Raw genomic sequence first — 21,221 nt, forward strand, 5'->3', positions numbered from 1 at the left:
GATGTAGGAACGGCGATATATGCCCAAGTCAGGATGGTGTGAGACTTGGAGGGGAACTTGGAGGTGATGGATTTCCCATGCACCTGCTGCCCTGGTCCATCTAGGTGGGAGAGGTTGCGGGTTTGGGAGGTTCTGTCAAAGTTCTGGTCGAGTTGCAGATGTTTAAATTCCCTCCCCTTCACCCCGCCCACCTCTCCCTCCTCCCATAGAGGCCAGAGTCTTGTGTCGGCCCAGACCGGTTGGTGGGTTCCCTTCCCTGCAGGACATTAGTGACCAGTTGGGTTATTACGACAATCCGTCAGCTTTCATGGTCACTTTATTTCTGCTGATGGCCGCACAAATAGCCAGGTTCATTCAGCTCAATTTCACAACCTGCCTTTGTGTTTTTGTGGGTTCTCTCTCACCCACCCTTTTTCCTGTTTGAAACTCACTTTACAGGGTATTAAAAGGGGAGGATTTGTCAACCAGAGGCTCAAACCAACCATCACATTAAGATCTGACAGAGTCACTCGATTCACCGGGAACGGAATATCATCGGCCTTTGACCATGGAAGCAAAAAGCACTGTTCACAGCGGGGAGAAACAGTACACGTGCTCTGTGTGTGGACAAGGCTTCAGCCGATCATCCAACCTGGAGAAACACAAGTGCAGTCACACTGGGGAGAAACTGTGTAAATGTGGGGACTGTGGGAAATGTTTCAACTACCCATCCCAGCTGGAAACACATCGGCGAGTTCACACTGGGGAGAGGCCATTCAGCTGCTCCGATTGTGGGAAGGGATTCACTCAATTTTCCAACCTGCTGATACACCAGCGAGTTCACACTGGGGCGAGACCGTTAAGCTGCTCCGATTGTGGGAAGGGATTCACTCGGTCAGCCGACCTGCTGAGGCACCAGCGAGTTCACACTGGGGAGAGGCCATTCACCTGCTCCGAGTGTGGGGAAGGATTCACTCAGTCATCCAACCTGCTGATACACCAGCGAGTTCACACTGGGGAGAGGCCGTTCACCTGCTCCGATTGTGGGAAGGGATTCCCTCGGTCCTCCCACCTGCTGGCACACCAGCGAGTTCACACTGGGGAGAGGCCGTTCACCTGCTCCGATTGTGGGAAGGGATTCCCTCGGTCCTCCCACCTGCTGAGACACCAGCGAGTACACACCGGGGAGAGGCCGTTCACCTGCTCCGATTGTGGGAAGGGATTCGCTCGGTCCTCCCACCTGCTGGCACACCAGCCAGTTCACACTGGGGAGAGGCCGTTCACCTGCTCTGAGTGTGGGAAGGGATTCACTCAGTCATCCCACCTGCTGAGACACCAGCGAGTTCACACCGGGGAGAGGCCGTTCACCTGCTCTGAGTGTGGGAGGGGATTCACTCAGTCATCCACCCTGCTGAAACACCGAGAGTTCACAATTGACTGCAGGGGTGGGATTCTGCTGTTATTGCTGCTGTTAATCACATGTGATCTGAACCATGTTCATTTTGACAGTTGGGGTTTGTTTCCGCTGATGTCAATAACTCCTGTAACTGGACTGGAGTTTAATATTTGGGAGAAAGACAAATAAATTCTTGTTGCTTTCAACACATTGGTGTGGATTTCGTTCTTTCCCACCCGAGAGTTTAGCATCACCTGGCTGGAGCTCAGTGAGGACAATCTGGGCGGAGGATCGTATGGGGGAGAAATTCAGCCTGGACACAGTCCTTCAGGGTCACACTGAGAGGGGCAAATGGCACTTTGGTCTTTCTAATCACTCTTCATTGACAGCGAAGTCGCCATGCTGGTTCACCTTGACATTGTAAGGTATGGATGATATCCACCCAAGGGTGTTTAAAGAGATGGGACGGCTGCTCTGTCAGCCCCTTGCCCAGATCTCCATCAGCTCAGTAGAGTCATGGGTTGTTCCCTGAGATTGGAAGGTAGCACACATAGTTCAAATTTTGTAAATTGGCCACAAGTTGGGAACTGAAGGCCCATCAACGTGACCTCGATCACTGGGAAGGTGCTTGAAGGGATCCTGCAAAATGCTGTTTTCGATCATGGGGAAAGGGAAGGGCCCATTACAGATACTGAACATGGATTCCGGGAAAAATGGTCACGCCTTACAAACTAGCTTGAGTTTGTAAAGAAGTTGTTCGGTTGGTGAATGGGGGAATCCAGTTGACATTGTCTACCTCAGGATGTCAAACTCATTTTCTATGGTGGGCCTGATCCAATATCCTGGCACTTGGCATAGGCCACATTCAGCAAAAGCTATTAAAATCGGAATAAATGAAGAAAAACTGCATCGGAATTTACATTTAGATTTTATTTACTGCCACTACTCCCGATCCCTGGCACCTCTTAGCTTGAGCATTCATGAACTGACCCTGCTCAAACCATCAGCTCAAGGATATCGGCGCATGGTTCTGCCTCTGACCACAAGGCTGTGTCACTGCCACACACCGATACCGTTTCCTTGTTTCTCATCTCCATACAAACACCATCACTTCACACATCCTCTTTCTCCACAATTGCAGCAGACATGAGCAAGGACATGAGGCTTATTAAAAGACACATTTCATTACAGCAAAGGTTACACTGGGAGAAATGTTCAGTTACTTTGCATTACAGGCAAATTCCGGACAAACCAGCAGCACACTAGCACCTGAGCAGTGTCTCATCGGCCTTCAGGCTTTTCTTAAATAGATTTGCTACCTGGATATAAACTTAAACCAGCTTTGCAGGCGTGATGTTCTATTCACACATTGAAGGTGAGAGAGATGCTGTGGGGCACACACTAAGTCCAGTAGCTGAAAGTGATTTACAGACTGGGTTTTGTGTTTAGTGATCCCGGGCGTGTTACCAATACCGGCAAAGATGAAGCCCATGGAATAAAAGGGACAATGGATACTGTCTCACTTTGAACGAGTCAGAATGAGAAGCTTTAACAACAGCCGATGTTTCACAAAGGGAGACCTCACCAGACCAAAGGACATTGGTGGCGTTTAATGGGCTGTTTGTGTCACTGGGCTACAGGAGGCTATTTGTGACAGAAGGAAAGCTGGTCACAGCAAACAGTTTCCCGACCTGTCCAGGGCCCACTCTGACCCCCACCTTCTCTCTCTCACCATTGATGGACACTGCTGCAGTAATTGCTCCTCTGACCTTTCCTCTCTTGTCCCTCCTACACCCCTAATACACGGCCCGCCACAATCTCCCTCCCCCGACATCATCACTGTGCTGGAATCCACACCAGTCTCCCCATCTGTTCCTTTTTCTCTCCCTGGATCCTGAAACTACAGTCTGAATCCCACTGTACTTAAGGAAGTGGCCCTCGAAATACTGAATGCATTGGTGATCATTTTCCAACAGTCTTTCGACTCTGGATCAGTTCCTATGGACTGGAGGGTAGCTAATGTAACACTACTTTTTGAAAAAGTCAAGAGAGTGAAAATGGGGAATTATAGACTGGTTAGCCTGACATCCGTAGTGGGGAAAATGTTGGAATCAATTGTTAAAGATAAAACAGCAGCACATTTGGAAAGCAGTGACCGGGTCGGTCCAAGTCAGCATGGATTTATGACAAGTCTTCGAAAAATTTTTGAGGATGTAACTTGTAGAGTGGACAAGGGAGAACCAGTGGATGTGGTGTATTTGGACTTTCAAAAGGTTTTTGACAAGGTCCCACACAAGAGATTGGTGTGCAAAATTAAAGCACAGGGTATTGGGGGTAGATAGAGACGTGGATAGAGATCTGGTTGGCAGACAGGAAGCAGAGAATTTGGATAAACAAGTCCTTTTCAGAATGGCAAGCAATGACTAGTGGGGAGCCGCAGGGCTCAGTGCTGGTACTCCAGCTATTTACAATATACATCAATGATTTAGATGAAGGAATTGAGTGTAATATCTCCAAGTTTGCAGATGACACTAAGCTGGATGGCGGTGTGAGCTGTGAGGAGGATGCTAAAAGGCTGCAGGGTGAATGGACAGGTTAGGTGAGTGGGCAAATGCATGGCAGATGCAGTATAATGTTGATAAATGTGAGGTTATCCACTTTGGTGGCTAAAACATGAAGACAGAATATTATCTGAATGGCGACAGATTAAGAAAAGGGGAGGTGCAATGGGACAAGGGTGTCATGGTACATCAGTCATTGAAAGTTAGCATGCAGGTCGAGCAGTTGGTGAAGAAGGCAAATGGCATGTTGGCCTTCATAGCTAGGGGATTTGAGTGTAGGAGCAGGGAGGTCTTACTGCAGTTGTCTAGACTTTTGCTGAGGCCTCACCTGGAATGTTGTGTTCAGTTTTGGTCCCCTAATCTGAGGAAGGACGTTCTTGCTATTGAGGGAGTGCAGTGAAGGTTCAACAGATTGATTCTCGGGATGGCAGGACTGACCTATGTTGAGAGACTGGTTCGACTGGGCCTGTATTCACTGCAGTTTAGAAGAATGAGAGAGGATCTCATAGAAACATATAACATTTTGACGGGACTGGACACGTTAGATGTGGGAAGAATGTTCCCAATGTTGGGGAAGTCCAGAACCAGGGGTCACAGTCTAACGATAAGGGGTAAGCCATTTAGGACCGAGTTGAGGAGAAACTTCTTCACTCAGAGACTTGTTAACCTATGGAATTCTCTACTGCAGAGAGTTGTTCATGCCAGTTCGTTAGATATATTCAAGAGTGGGTTAGATATGGCCCTTGTGGCTAAAGGGATGAAGGCGTATGGAGAGAAAGCAGGAAAAGGGTACTGAGGTGAATGATCAGCCATGATCTTATTGAATGGTGCTGCATGCTCGAAGGGCCGAATGGCCTACTCCTGCACCTATTTTCTTTGTTTCTTACTCACTCTTCCCCTCCTGAAGCCGACAAGCACTAAAACTGAAGCTTGATGGCCCTCAGTCCCCACTCCTTGATTTACCTCCACTTCTCTCCTCCTCTTTCCCCCTTGGTTCTGTTCCACACTGTGGGACTTGGGCCATCCCTGGGGATTCTCAGAATGAACAGGGGGATGTGTGTTGAGACAGGATGTCTCAGCTCTCCTCCTCTTTTGCCTTTGGTTGTGTTCCACATTCTGGACCTTGGGCCTTCCCCGGGGATTCTCAGTATGAACAGGGGGATGTCTGTTGAGACAGGATGCCCCAGCTCTCTACCTTTAAAGGGACAAGGAGATGACCAGCTGGGCTGAATGGCCCTGATTTATGACATCACTGCAGTGCCTAGCAAACAAACTCCCTGAGCCCTGCTCATTATGGGCTGGGTTGAGCTCAGTGCTGTTCCAGGAAGGGAACCAGGAGCAGGATTCGACCCGTGTGGAGCCCAGCATTAATGGGGAGAGGTACAGGATCAATTTATACCTTATTGAATGAGAAATGTCAGTGTCCCTGACACTCCCTGTCCCTCAGTATCTGTGTCGGGGAGCGACCAATGGGTTCACTCTGTATGTAAACTGTGCTGTGCCCGACTGGAGAGTGTTTGATGCTGGCACGAGGTGCTCAGCTCGATAAGCACAACATTTAACCCAAAGATGATCAGATAACCCATCACCTTGTCATTGGACACAGGTCCTGAATGACAGAAAGGGTTTCTAATAATTTGGCTGGTGTCCTTGATCAAATTGAACCACCTCCAATCTGTCTTTAAAAATTTGTTTATGGGATGTGCGTGTCACCTCTCACCTCTCCTTCTAAATGCTGGGGAATATAGGCCATGTCTACTCATTCTCTCAGGACAATCCCCCCATCTCAGGAATCAGTCTGATGAACTTTCATTGCACTCCCTCTGCAGCAAGTTTATCTTTCCTTAGGTAAGGAGACCACTCAGCAGGGCCCTGTATAATTGTAGTAAGATGTAAGTACTCAAATCTTTTTGTACAAAGGCCATTATAGCATTTGCTTTCTTAATTGCTTGCTGGACTTCATATTAACTTTTAGCGATTTCTGTACAAGAACACCCAGGTCCCTCTGAACACCAACATTTCCCAATTTCTCACCATTTTAAAAAATACTCTGCATTCCTATTTTTACTATCAGTGTCTAACTTAACATTTCTTCACATTATATTCCATTTACCATGTTCTTGCCCACTCACTGAGCCTGTTTCTATCCCTTTGAAACCTCTTTTCATCCTTCTCACACTTACATTACCAACTAGCTTTGTATCCTCAGCAAACTTCGCTATATTACATTTGGTCCCCTCATCCAAATTATTGATATAGATTGTGAATAGCTGGGGCCCAAGCACCGATCCTTGCAGCACCCCACCAGTTACAGCCTGCCAACCCGAAAATCACCCGTTTATTCCTATTCTCTGTTTTCTGTCCGTTAACCAATCCTTAATCCTTGCTCGTATATTACTTTCAATCTCATGAGTCCTAATTTTGTTTAATAATCTCTTGTGTGGCACCTCATTGAATGCCTTCAGTAAATCTAAATACAGTGGTCCTCCCTTATCTATCCTACTAGTTACAACCTCAAAAAACACTAACAGATTTGTCAAGAACAATTTCCCTTTAATAAATCCGTGTTAATTCTGCCCAATCCTGTTATCACTTCCGAAGTGTCCTGTTACCACGTGCTTAATAATAGATTGAACATTTTCCCGCTACTGATGTCAGGATTACCGGTACTGTACGAGTTAGATACAAAGTAAATCTCACTCCAGCCTGTCCCAAACACTACCAGGGTTGATGTCGAGTAAATCTCAGTCTACAACATCCTAAACATTCCCAGGGCAGGTACAGCACTTGTTACATATAGAGTAAATCTCCCTCTGCACAGTCCCATCAAACTCTCCCAAGGCAGGTACAGCATAATGTAGATAGAGGGTAATTCTCTCTCTAACCTTGCTCTACAATTGCACAGGACCTTGGTGAGACCACACCTGGAGTACTGTGCACAGTTTTGGCCTCTTTATCTCAGGAAGGGTATATTTGAGTTGCTTAGATACAGAGTACAGCTTCCTCATCACTGTCCCACCAGACATTCCAAGGGCAGGAGAAGGCCACCTGGCCCCTCGAGCCTGCTCCATCATTTAATAGGATCATGGCTGATTTCATCATGGACTCAGCTCCAGTTCCCTGCCCGCTGCATATAAACCTTTATTCCCTTATCGCTCAAAAATCAGTCGATCTCCGCCTTAAATATATTCAATGAACCAGACTCCACAGCGCTCTGGGCAGAGAATTCCATAGATTTACAACCATCTGAGAGAATAAATTCTTCCTCATCTCAGTTTTAAATGGGCAGCCTCTTATTCTGATACGATGTCTCCTAGTTTTAGTTTCCCTGATGAATGGAAATATCCTCTCTGCATCCACCTTGTCGAGGCCCCTTATTTTCTTATCTGTTTCGATAAGATCAGCTCTCATTCTTCTGAACTCCAATGGGTATAGGCCAACCTACTCAAACTATCTTCATCAATCAACCCCCTCATTTCTGGAATCAACCTAGTGTCCCTTCTCTGAACAGCCTCCAATGCAAGTATATCCTTCCTTAAATACGGAGACCAAAACTATACGCAGTACTCTAGATGTGGCCTCACCAACACCCTGTAAAGTTGTAGAAATACTTCTCTGCTTTTATACTCCATCCCCCTTGCAATAAGGGCTAATATTCCATTTGCCTTCCTGATTACCTGCTGTACCTGCATACTAACTTTTTGTGTTTCATGCACAAGGACCCCCAGGTCCCACTATAATGCAGCACTTTGCAATTTTTCACCATTTAAACTATAATTTGCTATTCTATTTTTTCTGCCAAGGTGGATTACCTTACATTTTCCTACATTGTACAACATTTGCCAAATTTTTGCCCACTCACTTAGCCTGTCTATCACTTTGCACATTTTTTGTGACCTCCTCACAATTTGCTTTCTCAGCCATCTTTGTATCATCAGCAAACTTGACTACATTACAGTTAGTCCCTTCATCCAAGTCATTAATATAGATTGTAAATAGTTGGGGACCCAGCACCGATCCCTGCAGCTCTCCACTAATCACTGTTTGCCAAAAGAAAAATGACCCATTTATCTTGACGCAGATACAAAGTAAATCTCCGTCTACACTGCTCCATCAAACACTCCCAGGGCAGGTATAGTACAGGTTAACTACAGCAAAAAGTTCTCTCTCGACTGTCCCATCAAACACACCCAGGGCAGGTATGGCACGGGTTGGATACAGAGTAAAGCTGCCTCTACACTGTCCCATCAACCACTCCCAGGGCAAGTGCTGCATTGGTTAGATACTAAGTAAAGCTCCCTCTACACTTTCCAAATAAACATTCCTAGGGCAGGTACAGCATAATTTAGATTAAGGGTTACCCTCTCTCGAACTTCGCTCTACAATTGTACAGGGTTTTGGTGAGACTACACCTGGAGTACTGTGCACAGTTTTGCTCTCCTTATCTAAGGAAGGATATAGTTGCCTTGCTTAGATACAGAGTAAAGCTCCCTCAACACTGTCCCACCAGACATTCCAAGGCCAGGAACAACACAAGTTAGATACGGATTATATCTCCCTCTACTCTGTCCCAAGCATTCCAGAGTAGATGCTGCATTGGTTAGATACAGAATAAAGCTCCTTCGACAGTGTCCCATCCATCACTACCAGGGCAGGTACAAAACGGGTTAGATACAGAAATAAAGCTCCTTCTACACTGTCCCATCAAACACTGCCAGGGCAGGTACAGCACGGGTTAGCTACAAAATAAAGCTGCCTCCACACTGTCCCATCAAATCATAGGGCAGGTACAGAATGGGATAATACAGAGTAAAGCGCCCTCTACACTGTCCCATCAAACACTCCCAGGGCAGGTCCAGCACGGGCTAGAAATCTGACACAAACACCCCAGAGGTGCCACATAAAAAGTTACTGCACAAGATAAAGTTCACGGGGTTGGGGGTAATATATTAGCATGGATAGAGGATTGGCTAACGAAAAGAATACAGAGTCGGGATAAATGGTTCATTCTTGGGTTGGCAACCAGTAACTAGTGGGCTGCTGCAGGGATCAGTGCTGGGCTCTCAAATATTGACTATCTATATTAACGATTTGGAAAAAGGTACTGAGTGTAACGAACCCAAGTTTGCTGACGATACAATTATGGGAGGAAAAGCAATCTGTGAGGACACAAAACACCTGACAAAGGAAATAGACAGCCTAAATGAATGGGCAAAAATTTGTCAGATGGAGTATAATGTTGGAAAGTGTGAAGTCATGCACTTCGGCAGAAAAAATTCGAAGAGCAAGTTATTGTTTAAATCGAGAAACATTGCACAGTGCTGCAGGACAGCGGGATCTGGGGGTACTTCTGCAGGAAACACAAACAGAGAGTATGGAGGTACAGCAAGTGATCTGGAAGGCCTTGGCATTTATTGCAAAGGGGATGGAGTATAAAAGCAGGGAAGTTTTGCTACGGCTACATAAGGCCACACCTGGAATACTGCGTGCAGTTTTTGTTCCATATTTAAGAAAGGATATACCTGCTTTGGAGGCAGTTCAGAGAAGATTCACCAGGTTGACTCCGGGGATGAGGGGTTGACTTATGAAGAAAGGTTGAGTAGGCTGGGCCTCTCTACTCATTGGAATTCATAAGAATGAGAGGTGATCTTATCGAAACGTATAAGATTATGATGGGGCTTGACAGGGTGGATGCTTCCACTGATGTGGGAGACTAGAACTAGAGGGCACGATCTTAGAATAAGGGGCCACCCATTTAAAACAGAGATGAAGAGAAATTTCTTCTCTCAGTGGGTTATAAATCTGTGGAATTCGCTGACCCAGAGAGCAATGGGAGCTGGGACATTGAATCAATTTAATGCAGAAATAGACAGTTTCTTAAACGATAAGGGGATAAGGGGTTATGGGGAGCGGGCAGGGAAGTGGAGCTGAGTCCATGATCAGATCAGCCATGATCTTATTGAATGGCGGGGCAGGCTCGAGGGCGGTATGGCCTACTCCTGTTCTTATGTTCTTATGTTCTACTCTGCTCCGTTCCCTCTGATACCATCTCCCTGAACTCACTGATTATCACTCTGGGGATCCTGTCTCCCTGCTCTGCGCCATTCCCTCTGATACAATCTCCCTGAACTCACTGAAGATCACGCAGGGATCCACCAGTGACATTCGCTCCCTGTTTCCCTGAAGTTTGGGAACACTGTCCTTCACCATCTGAACTTTCCTTCGGAGCCACCCGACCATGGAACACCTACTGCGGTTTCTGGTCACACCCGAGTATCTTCCGGAATTTTCCATTGATGCCACACTGCTCTTCCTCTAAGCTCATGGGGTCCAGGCCTGAGGCCTCCTGTAGTAGAATAGTGCTTCGGGTTGCCGGGAGGGAAGAATCATCGGTGCTGCTGAAGAGGCTTGCAAGTGAATTTGGGAATGTGTGGAGTTGGTGAATATTGTAATATATCACCTATTGACAGATGTTAGAAGTTAGTATTAAGAAGCTTATTTTACACATCTTTAATTAATGAATGTTCTTTATGTTTGTAACCTCCTGTATATGCATTGATTGTCTGTAAAACTAGTTTTTAAATGATAGAAAATGGCAGTAAAACATAAAATGGGGTTTAAAATGGCCAAAGGCTGAGAAGCAAAGCGTCATGGTAAATTGAGCCATTATTATGTTATCCATTTTTGTAACTGCTGATACAGCTTCACTTAGAACTGGGAGGATCATGGCCAAAATTATTAATAGTTAAGATAAAGGAATGCAGCATGTACCATTTATTTTCATAATTTTGTAAAGCCAAGCTCAGTAATGAATTCTGTGTGATATGTTCTGTATAATTGTTCTCAGAGAACTGATTCCTGCCACAGAGATGGAGGGGAGATAGAGATAACATAGAAGGTCAAAGGCATTAGATAATATGATCTATTGTAAGGCGACAACAGCTACAGATTTTCACAGCATTTGAATGGGAGAAAAGGGGTATAAAGTAACAGCTCTTCTACTCAGAAGGCAGTGCGAATCAAGAGAACAGGAGAAAAGGAGTCGGCACCACGGTCAGCTCGAGAGGACGCTATCGAGAATTAGGCTGTGACTATAATTTGTTAATTATTACTTTTTATAACAGAAGGTATTTATTTGATAAAACTCTGTTGTTTTTACTCACTATACCTGTAGAAACATAGAAACATAGAAAATAGGTGCAGGAGTAGGCCATTAGGCCCTTCTAGCCTGCACCGCCATTCAATGAGTTCATGGCTGAACATTCAAATTCAGTACCCCATTCCTGCTTTCTCGCCATACCCCTTGATCCCCCTAGGAGTAAGGACCTCACCTAACTCCTTTTTGAATATATTTAGTGAATTGGCCTCAACAACTTTCTGTGGTAGAGAATTCCACAGGTTCACCACTCTCTGGGTGAAGAAGTTCCTCCGCATCTCGGTCCTAAATGGCTTACCCCTTATCCTTAGACTGTGCCCTCTAGTTCTGGACTTCCCCAACATTGGGAACATTCTTCCTGCATCTAACCTGTCTAACCCCGTCAGAATTTTAAATGTTTCTATGAGGTCCCCTCTCATTCTTCTGAACTCCAGTGAATACAAGCCCAGTTGATCCAGTCTTTCTTGATAGGTCAGTCCCGCCATCCCGGGAATCAGTCTGGTGAACCTTCGCTGCACTCCCTCAATAGCAAGAATGTCCTTCCTCAGGTTAGGAGACCAAAACTGCACACAATACTCCAGGTGTGGCCTTACCAATGCCCTGTACAACTGTAGCAACACCTCCCTGCCCCTGTACTCAAATCCCCTTGCTATGAAGGCCAACATGCCATTTGCTTTCTTAACCGCCTGCTGCACCTGCATGCCAACCTTCAATGACTGGTGTACCACGACACCCAGGTCTCTTTGCACCTCCCCTTTTCCTAATCTGTCACCATTCAGATAATAGTCTGTCTCTCTGTTTTTACCACCAAAGTGGATAACCTCACATTTATCCACATTATACTTCATCTGCCATGCATTTGCCCACTCATCGAACCTATCCAAGTCGCTCTGCAGCCTCACAGCATCCTCCTCGCAGCTCACACTGCCACCCAACTTAGTGTCATCCACAAATTTGGAGATACTACATTTAATCCCCTCATCTAAATCATTAAAGTACAGTGTAAACAGCTGGGGCCCCAGCACAGAACCTTGCGGTACCCCACTAGTCACTGCCTGCCATTCTGAAAAGTACCCATTTACTCCTACTCTTTGCTTCCTGTCTGACAACCAGTTCTCAATCCATATCAGCACACTACCCCCAATCCCATGTGCTCTAACTTTGCACATCAATCTCGTGTGTGGGACCTTGTTGAACGCCTTCTGAAAGTCCAAATATACCACATCAACTGGTTCTCCCTTGTCCACTCTACTGGAAACATCCTCAAAAAATTCCAGAAGATTTGTATTAAAAGCAATTGGTATGATCTGAACAAGAGTATCCTAGTTTGAATTATATATAAACCCTGAGAATAGTTGAATTGCTATAGTTAGCAAAGCGGCAAAAAGCTGCTAAGTAGTTAAAAACTACGTCTGGCCACCACGAAGGGACAAAACAAAGAGATAGCTGATAAAATAAAATATACTTATTAAACAAGTTAATTGGGGACTCTTGTATTTTTTTCTCTCCATTTAAAAACAGATTGTTGTGTATAAACAGCAGACGCAAGGCAGCTAGTTTGATCACCGATCGAACCTTAGGTGGGTTGATTTACGTCAAATGATAGTGACTATTATCTTCGGTAAGGAAGCTTAATTAAAAATAATTAATTTTAAAATGCCAGAGGAGTGTCTTTGGGAAGAGTATCAGAAAAAGTTAGAAAAAAGATGTGGCGAGTCGCAAGTGTATACACTTTTGGTAGATTGCCTAGGGAGAAACCCGAAAGTGTCTGTTAAGGATGCGGTCATTTTTGTTGATGAACAGATTAAAGCTAAGAAATGGAAGCTGGGTAAGGCGATGAATCTAGTAACCTATGCAGCTTCATACTGCGCAGAACGTGAATCAAAGGCCGAGAAACATAGAAAAAAAAACATAGAAACATAGAACATCGGTGCAGGAGTAGGCCATTCGGACCTTCAAGCCTGCTCCACCATTCAATAATATCATGGCTGACCATTCGCCTCAGTACCTTTTCCTGCTTTTTCTCCATACCCCTTGATCCCTTTAGCCGTAAGGGCCATATCTAACTCCCTCTTGAATATATCCAATGAACTGGCATCAACAACTCTCTGTGGCAGGGAATTCCACACGTTAACAACTCTGAGTGAAGAAGTCTCTCCTCATCTCAGTCCTAAATGGCCTACCCCTTATCCTAAGACTGTGTCCCCGAGTTCTGGACTTACCCAACATCGGGAACATTCTTCCCGCATCTAACCTGTCCCGTCCCATCACAATCTTATACATTTCCATGAGATTCCCTCTCATCCTTCTAAACTCCAATGTATAAAGGCCCAGTTGATCCAGTCTCTCAACATAGGTCAGTCCAGCCATCCCGGGAATCAGTCTAGTGAACCTTCGCTGCACTCCCTCAATAGCAAGAACCGTCCTTCCTCAGATTAGGAGACCAAAACTGAACACAATATTCCAGGTGAGGCCTCACCAAGGCCCTGTACAATTGCAGTAAGACCTCCCTGCTCCTATATTCAAATCCCTTAGCTATGAAGGCCAACATGCCATTTGCCTTTTTCACTGCCTGCTATACCTGCATTCCAACTTTCAATGACTGATGAACCATGACACCCAGGTCCCATTGCACCTCCCCTTTTCCGAATCTGCCGCCATTGAGATAATATTCTGCCTTCGTGTTTTTGCCACCAAACTGGATAACCTCACATTTATCCACATTATACTGCATCTGCAATGCATTTGCGTACTCACCTAAGCTGTCCAAATCAACCTGCAGCCTCTCAGCATCCTCCCCACAGCTCACACCGCCACCCAGTTTAGTGTCATCTGCAAACTCCAAGTTACACTCAATTCCTTCATCCAAATCATTAATCTATACTGTAAAGAGCTGGGGTCCCAGCCCTGAGCCCTGCGGCACTCCACTAGTCACTGCCTCGCATTCCGAAAAGGACCTGTTTATCCTGACTCTCTGCTTCCTGTCTGCCAACCAATTCTCTATCCACGCCAGTACATTACCCCGAATACCATGTGCTTTGATTTTGCACACCAAACTCTTATGTGGGACCTTGTCAAAGGCCTTTTGAAAGTCCAAATACACCACATCCACTGTTTCTCCCTTGTCCACTCTACTAGTTACTTCCTCAAAAAATTCCAGAGGATTTGCCAAGCCTGATTTCCCTTTCATAAATCCATGCTGACTTGGACCAATCCTGTCACTGCTTTCCAAATGCGCTGCTATTTCATCCTTAATAATTGATTCCACCATTTTCCATACTACTGATGTCAGGCTAACCAGTCTATAATTACCCGTTTTCTCTCTCCCTCCTTTTTTAAAAAGTGGTGTTACATTAGCTACCTTCGAGTCCATAGGAACTGATCCAGAGTCGAAAGACTGTTGGAAAATGATCACCAATGCATCCACTATTTCTCGGGCCACTTGCGTAAATACTCTGGGATGCAGACAATCAGGCCCCAAGCATTTATCAGCCTTCAATCCCATCAATTTCTCCAACACAATTTCCCGCCTAATAAGGATATCCTTCAGTTCCTCCTTCTTACTCGACCTTCAGTCCCCTAGTACCTCCGGAAGGTTATTTGTGTCTTCCTTTGTGAAGACAGAACCAAATTATTTGTTCAATTGGTCTGCCATTTCTTTGTTCTCCATTATAAATTCACTAAGTCCGACACAAGGGACCTACGTTTGTCTTCACTAATCTTTTTCTCTTCACATATCTATAGAAGCTTTTGCAGTCAGTTTTTATGTTCCCGGCAAGCTTCATCTCATACTCTATTTTCCCCCTCCGAATCAAATACTTTGTCCTCCTCTGTTGAATTCTTAATTTCTCCCAGTCCTCAGGTTTGCTGTTTTTTCTGGCCAATTAATATGCCTCTTCCTTGGATCTAACACTATCCTTAATTTCCCTTGTTAGACATGGTTGAGCCACATTCCCCGTTTAATTTTTACTCCAGACAGGGATGTACACTTGTTGAAGTTCATCATGTGATCTATAAATGTTTGCCATAGCCTATTCACCGTCAACCCTTAAAGTATCATTTGCCAGTCTAGTCTAGCCAATTCACACCTCGTGCCATCGAAGTTAGCTTTCCTTCAGTTCAGGACCCGAGTTACAGAATTAACTGCATCATTCTCCATCTCAATAAAGAATTCTACCAGATTATGGTCACTCTTCCCCAAGGGGCCTCGCACAACAAGATTGTTAATTAGTCCCTTCTCATTACACATCACCCAGTCTAGGATGGCCAGCTCCCTTGTTGGTTCCTCGATATATTGGTCGAGAAAACCGTCCCTAATACACTCCAGGAAATCCTCCTCCACCGCATTGCTACCAGTTTGTTTAGCCCAATCTTTATGTAAATTAAAGTCGCCCATGATAACTGCTGTACCTTTATTGCGCACATCCCTTATTTCTTGTTTGATGCTGTCCCTAACCTCACTACTACTGTTTGGTGATCTTTACACAACCTCCACCAGCGTTTTCTGCCCGTCGGTATTCCGTAGGTCTACCCATACCGATTCCACATCATCCAAGCAAATGTCCTTCCTTACTTTTGTATCAATTTCCTCTTTAACCAGCAACGCCACCCCACATACTTTTCCTTTCTGTCTATCCTTCGTAAATGTTGAATACCCCTGGATGTTGAGTTCCCAGCCTTGGTCACCCTGGAGCAATGTCTCTGTGATGCCAATTACACATATCCATTAACTGCTATCTGCACAGTTAATTCATCCACCTTATTCTGAATACTCGTCGCATTGAGGCACAGAGCCTGAGGCTTGTCTTTTTAACACACTTTGCCCCTTTAGAATTTTGCTGTAATGTGGTCCTCTTTGTTTTTTGCCTTGGATTTCTCTGCTCTCCACTTTTACTATTCTCCTTTCTATCTTTTGACTCTGTCTCCCTTTTATTTCCATCCCCCTGCTATATTAGTTTAAATCCTCCCCAACAACACTAGCAAACACTCCCCCGAGGACATTGGTTCTGCTCCTGCCCAGGTGCAGACTATCCGGTATTTACTGGTCCCACCTCCCCCCAGAACCGGTTCCAATGTCCCAGGAATTTGAATCCCTCCCTTCTGCACCACTCCTCAAGCCACATATTCATCTGAGCTATCCTGCGATTCCTGCACTGACTAGCACGTGGCACTGGTAGCACTCCTGAGATTACTACTTTTGAGGTCCGACTTTTTAATTTAGCTCCGAGCTCCCTAACTTCGTCTCGTAGGACTTCATCCCATTTTTTACCTATATCTTTGGTATCTATATCTTTGGTACCTATATGCACCACGACAACTGGCTGTTCACCCTCCCTTATCAGAATGTCCTGTACCCGCACTGAGACATCCTGGAGTCTCGGGTGCGGCCGCAGAAACGCCTATCTATTCCCTTTACAATTGAATCCCCTATAACTATAGCTCTCCCAATCTTTTTCCTGCCCTCCTGTGCAGCAGGGGCACCCATGATGCCATGAACTTGGCTGCTGCTGCATTCCCCTGATGAGTCAATAGCAGCCAAAGCGGTGTATCTGTTTTGCAGGGCGATGATCGTAGGGGTCCCCTGCACTTCCTTGCTTGCACTGCTCTTCCTGTTGATCTTCCATTCCCTATCTGGCTGTGGACCCTGTACCTGCGGTAAGACCAACTCGCTAAACCTGCTATTCACATCATGGATGCTCCAGAGTGAATCAACTCACAGCTCCAGTGCCGCAATGCGGTCTGTCATGATCTGCAGGCAGATACACTTCCCACACACGTAGTCGTCAGGGACACCAGAAGCATCCCTGAGTTCCCACATAGTACAGGAGGAGCATAACACGTGCCCGTGCTCTCCTGCCATGACTTAATCCTTGGATTAACTTAATGAGGCAACAACAATGTTAAATGTTTACTCACTGATAAAAGAAAGAAAAAGAAAAACTTACCCCCTTGGTTGTGACATCACCTTTTGATTTCTTTCTACTTCTTTTTTGCTGCCCTGCTGCAGCTGCACCGGCTGGGCCTTTATAGGCCTCAGTGATCTCCTGCTCCACCTCTCCGACACTGCCGCCGATCCCCGATCTCCCGCTGGACCTTTATAGGCCTCAGTGATTTCCTGCTCCACCTCTCTGACACTGCCGCCGATCCCCAGACTCCCGCTGGGCCTTTATAGGCCTCAGTGATCTCCTGCTCTGCCTCTCCGACACTGCCGCCGATCCCCAGACTCCCGCTGGGCCTTTATAGGCCTCAGTGATCTCCTGCTCCACCTTTCCGACACTGCCGCCGATCCCCAGACTCCCGCTGGGCCTTTATAGGCCTCAGAGATCTCCTGCTCCGCCTCTCTGACACTGCCGCCGATCCCCGGTCTCCCGCTGGGCCTTTATAGGCCTCAGTGATCTCCTGTTCCACCTCTACGACACTGCCGCCGATCCCCGGTCTCCCGCTGGGCCTTTATAGGCCTCAGTGATCTCCTGTTCCACCTCTCCGACACTGCCGCTGATCCCCGATCTCCCGCTGGGCCTTTATAGGCCTCAATGATCTCCTGTTCCACCTCTCCGACACTGCCGCCTATCCCCGATCTCCTGCTGGGCCTTTATAGGCTTCAATGATCTCCTGCTCTGCCTCTCCGACACTGCCGCCTATCCCCGATCTCCTGCTGGACCTTTATAGGCCTCAGTGATCTCCTGCTCTGCCTCTCCGACACTGCCGCCGATCCACGGACTCCCGCTGGGCCTTTATATTCCTCAATGATCTCCTGCTCTGACTCTCTGACACTGCCGCCAATCCCCAGACTCCCGCTGGGTCTTTATAGACCTCAGTGATCTCCTGCTCTGCCTCTCCGACACTGCCGCCAATCCCCAGACTCCCGCTGGGTCTTTATAGACCTCAGTGATCTCCTGCTCCGCCTCTCTGACACTGCCGCCGATCCCTGGAATCCCGCTGGGCATTTATAGGCCTCAGCGATCTCCTGCTCTGCCTCTCTGAGGCTGCCGCCGGTCCCCGGATTCCCGCTAAGCCTTTATAGGCCTCCCGAACTCCTACTCCGCCTCTCAACGCTACCGCCGGAATTGGAGGATAAGATATCAGCATTGAGAAAACAAAATTCGGCTAAGAATGAAGAATTGCAGAAAATAGATTCAGACAGTAAACAAATTGAGAATTTGCAGAGTCAATTTGCCTCAGCTACTGCATTAATGCAACAGCAGAATATCAATGCAAATCACGCAGGACTGCAATGAAAAATTACGCAATCTTGAGATTCAAAACGAAGATCTAAGCAGATAGAATAGCCATCTCACCAAACAATTATAGAACTCATGGGGAGCAATGAGGGAGGCTTTGCATCGACCCCAAAGAGAGGCAGACCATCAACCTTGTCAGGCTACGATCCGACAGTTTTTCAACTAGTTGGGAGTAAAAACATGCAGTTGTAGCCGCAGCAACGATGGAACATACCTGCTCAGATCTTAATGAGAGTCTGGCTCATTCTGGTTGAAATTTGGAGCCATTCCTCCTCGCTCTCTTACTGCTAAATACCACATCATGTGGTAATAATGACACAACAATTAAAAAGGATGAGAAAAAGGCTCCGCTCAAACCCCCGGCTATCGAAAACCAGTAAGTATCGTGACTTGAACTAATGTCACCTCAACTCAACACCAGATGACACTGGGGCAGATACTGATTGAGTTTCACCACCGGCACTCCTGTTTGGTAGGAGCTTATCAGCGTTCTCAGCCTTCAAAAACTAAACTAAAAAAGCCAGTTAGAAACCAGAAAACAAAACATACCTCTGCGCGTAGCATAGAAACTTGTGAAACAGGATAAGCATGAATTGCAGGAGAGAGAGTAGGAAGATCTAAGAACTCAGCAAAGGAAGGAAAAAACGGAACTAGAAAATATGTTGCTGAAATAAAATAATTGAAAAAAAATGCAAGTATGAATAAATTGAGCGTTAAAATATTCAATGTGTACTTAAAATTGAATTACATTTTAAGTTAGAAACGCAGGTGCCTAGTTAGTTTAATTATGATTTATGCAGCGATGGGTTTGTAATAAGGATGGGTTTGTTTAACAAAAGATAAAATTTAAGCCTCGAAGTTATAGTTGCTAAAAAAATGATTTGGAAGTTTTAATTGGATTACAGTAAAAAAAATAAATGCGTGGTCTCATTTTAAATTAATTCAGATTGTAACAAAGCACTGTCTTTTCAATTTTGTTATTACAAGCTGAAAAATTCCGAGATGCTCACTTACCTGTCAAAATAAAACTTAAAAATTGATTACATTGGTTTGAAAGATAAGTGCCTTTAAAAAAAGCCTGCATAAATTTCTCGAAGCTACAAGCTAAGGGAAAATCCCCTCTCTTTTGCCTTTTGTGTAGAATGTGTTTCTGATGTTTGTTAAATATAAAAACGATTGTTTCTCCAGTTACATTCAGAATTTTAAAATTAACCTGGTCAGCAGAAAGTCGACACCATTTGGACACTTCCGCTGCCTGTGTCAAAGACAGTGCTGTGATCCTTCTTGGGACTGATAGGATATCAAAGGAATTTAATTCTGCATTTTGCAAATAAAACAGAACCTCTGTATGAACAGTTGAAAAATGAGTATGGGACAGACTTTCGACCGGCCTGGGGAGATATCCAGACAAATTTAGTAAAATGCTTTAAAACAAGCTATAATACAGGCAACTGCTCTTATCTCTCTGGATGGGATTCAGAGTGAACACCCACTCATCTCAGCAAGCAGAATTGGTAGCCATTATTCGCGCCACCCACTACACAGTATCTGAAGCAATAAACATTTGGTCTGACAGAAGCTATGTATGCCATGCAGTTATGGCCTTGCACCGATACCAAAAACTGCGTACTATTTGTTAGATAGTAAAATTTTAATACATTCTGGTCTCCTCCGTAAACTTTGGAAAGTGCTCCAGAAACGACTCGCCCTTGTCATATAGGCCACCAGAAAGATTCCTCACCCCATAACAATGGCCATAATGCAGCTGGTCAGTTGGCTAAAGAATCTGCAATAACCGGATTAAATGTACCAGGTTGCGTTTTTGAAACTCCCCAGATATCTGCTGTAGCGGCTGCCACTAAAACACAAGCCATCGACTTGCATAAACTCCAGTCCGAGCACGACACTACATGCGACGACGAGTAAGTCCATATGAGGCAATGACTGGGAACCAAATGTGGATACCAATAGACAAAAACCTGGGGAATAACATACCACTCAAATGGACGGGTCCACATCAAATAATTGATAAATTAAATCCAGTTATGTGCCTATTGAAACATACATAGAAACATAGAAAATAAGTGCAGGAGTAGGCCATTTGGCCCTTCGAGCCTGCACTGCCATTAAATAATATCATGGTTGATCTTTCCCTTAGTACACCTTTCCTGCTTTCTCTACGTACACGTTGATCCCCTTAGCCGTAAGCGCCATATCTACCTTCCTCTTGAATATATCCCATGAACTGGCATCAACAAATCTCTGCGGCAGGGAATTCAATACGTTAACAACTCTCTGAGTGAAGAAGTTTGTCCTCATCTCAGTCCTAAATGGCCTACCTCTTATCCTAAGACTATGTCCCCTGGTTCTGGACTTCCCCAACATCGGGAACATTGTTCCCACATCGAACCTGTCCAGTCCCATCAGAATATTATACATTTTTATGAGTTCCCCTCTCATCCTTCTACACTTCAGTGAATAAAGGCCCAGTTGATCCAGTCTCTCCTCATATGACAGTTCAGCCATCCATGGAATCAGTCTTGTGAACCTTCGCTACACTACCTCAATAGCAAAAATGTCCTTCCTCCGATAAGGACACCAAAACTGAACACAATATTCCGGGTGAGGCCTCATTAAAGTCCTGTACAACTGCAGTAAGACTTCCCTGCTCCTATACTCAAATCTCCGAGCTATGAAGGCCAACATACCATTTGTCTTCTTCACTGCCTGCTGCACCTGCGTGCCAACTTTCAATTTCTGATGGACCATGACACCCAGGTCTCGTTGCACCTCCCCCTTTCCTAATCTTCCACCATTCAGATAAAATTCTGCCTTTGTATTTTTGCCCCCAAAATGGATAACCTCAAATTTATCCACATTATAGTGCA

At 45.4% G+C, this 21,221-nt stretch overlaps 1 protein-coding gene across 1 annotated transcript; it reads left to right on the forward strand.

The window, feature by feature from the left end:
• Positions 1-540: 540 nt before the first annotated feature.
• LOC139235550 (zinc finger protein 436-like) lies at positions 541-20,259 on the forward strand. Its single transcript, XM_070866608.1, has 2 exons — positions 541-1,465; positions 20,170-20,259. The coding sequence occupies exons 1-2, from the start codon at positions 548-550 to the stop codon at positions 20,257-20,259; spliced, it is 1,008 nt and encodes a 335-aa protein (XP_070722709.1). The 5' UTR covers positions 541-547.
• The last annotated feature ends 962 nt before the right edge of the window (positions 20,260-21,221 follow it).

The sequence above is a fragment of the Pristiophorus japonicus genome, chromosome 23, assembly GCF_044704955.1.
Source record: "Pristiophorus japonicus isolate sPriJap1 chromosome 23, sPriJap1.hap1, whole genome shotgun sequence".
NCBI lineage: Eukaryota > Metazoa > Chordata > Chondrichthyes > Pristiophoridae > Pristiophorus > Pristiophorus japonicus.

Bases quoted from the DNA above. Each gene is read 5' to 3' on its own strand.
- LOC139235550 (XM_070866608.1), top strand. From the start codon at position 548: ATGGAAGCAAAAAGCACTGTTCACAGCGGGGAGAAACAGTACACGTGC. The intron at 1,466-20,169 runs CTGAACCATGTT...GAAACTCCCCAG, and splicing joins TGCTGTTAATCACATGTGAT to ATATCTGCTGTAGCGGCTGC.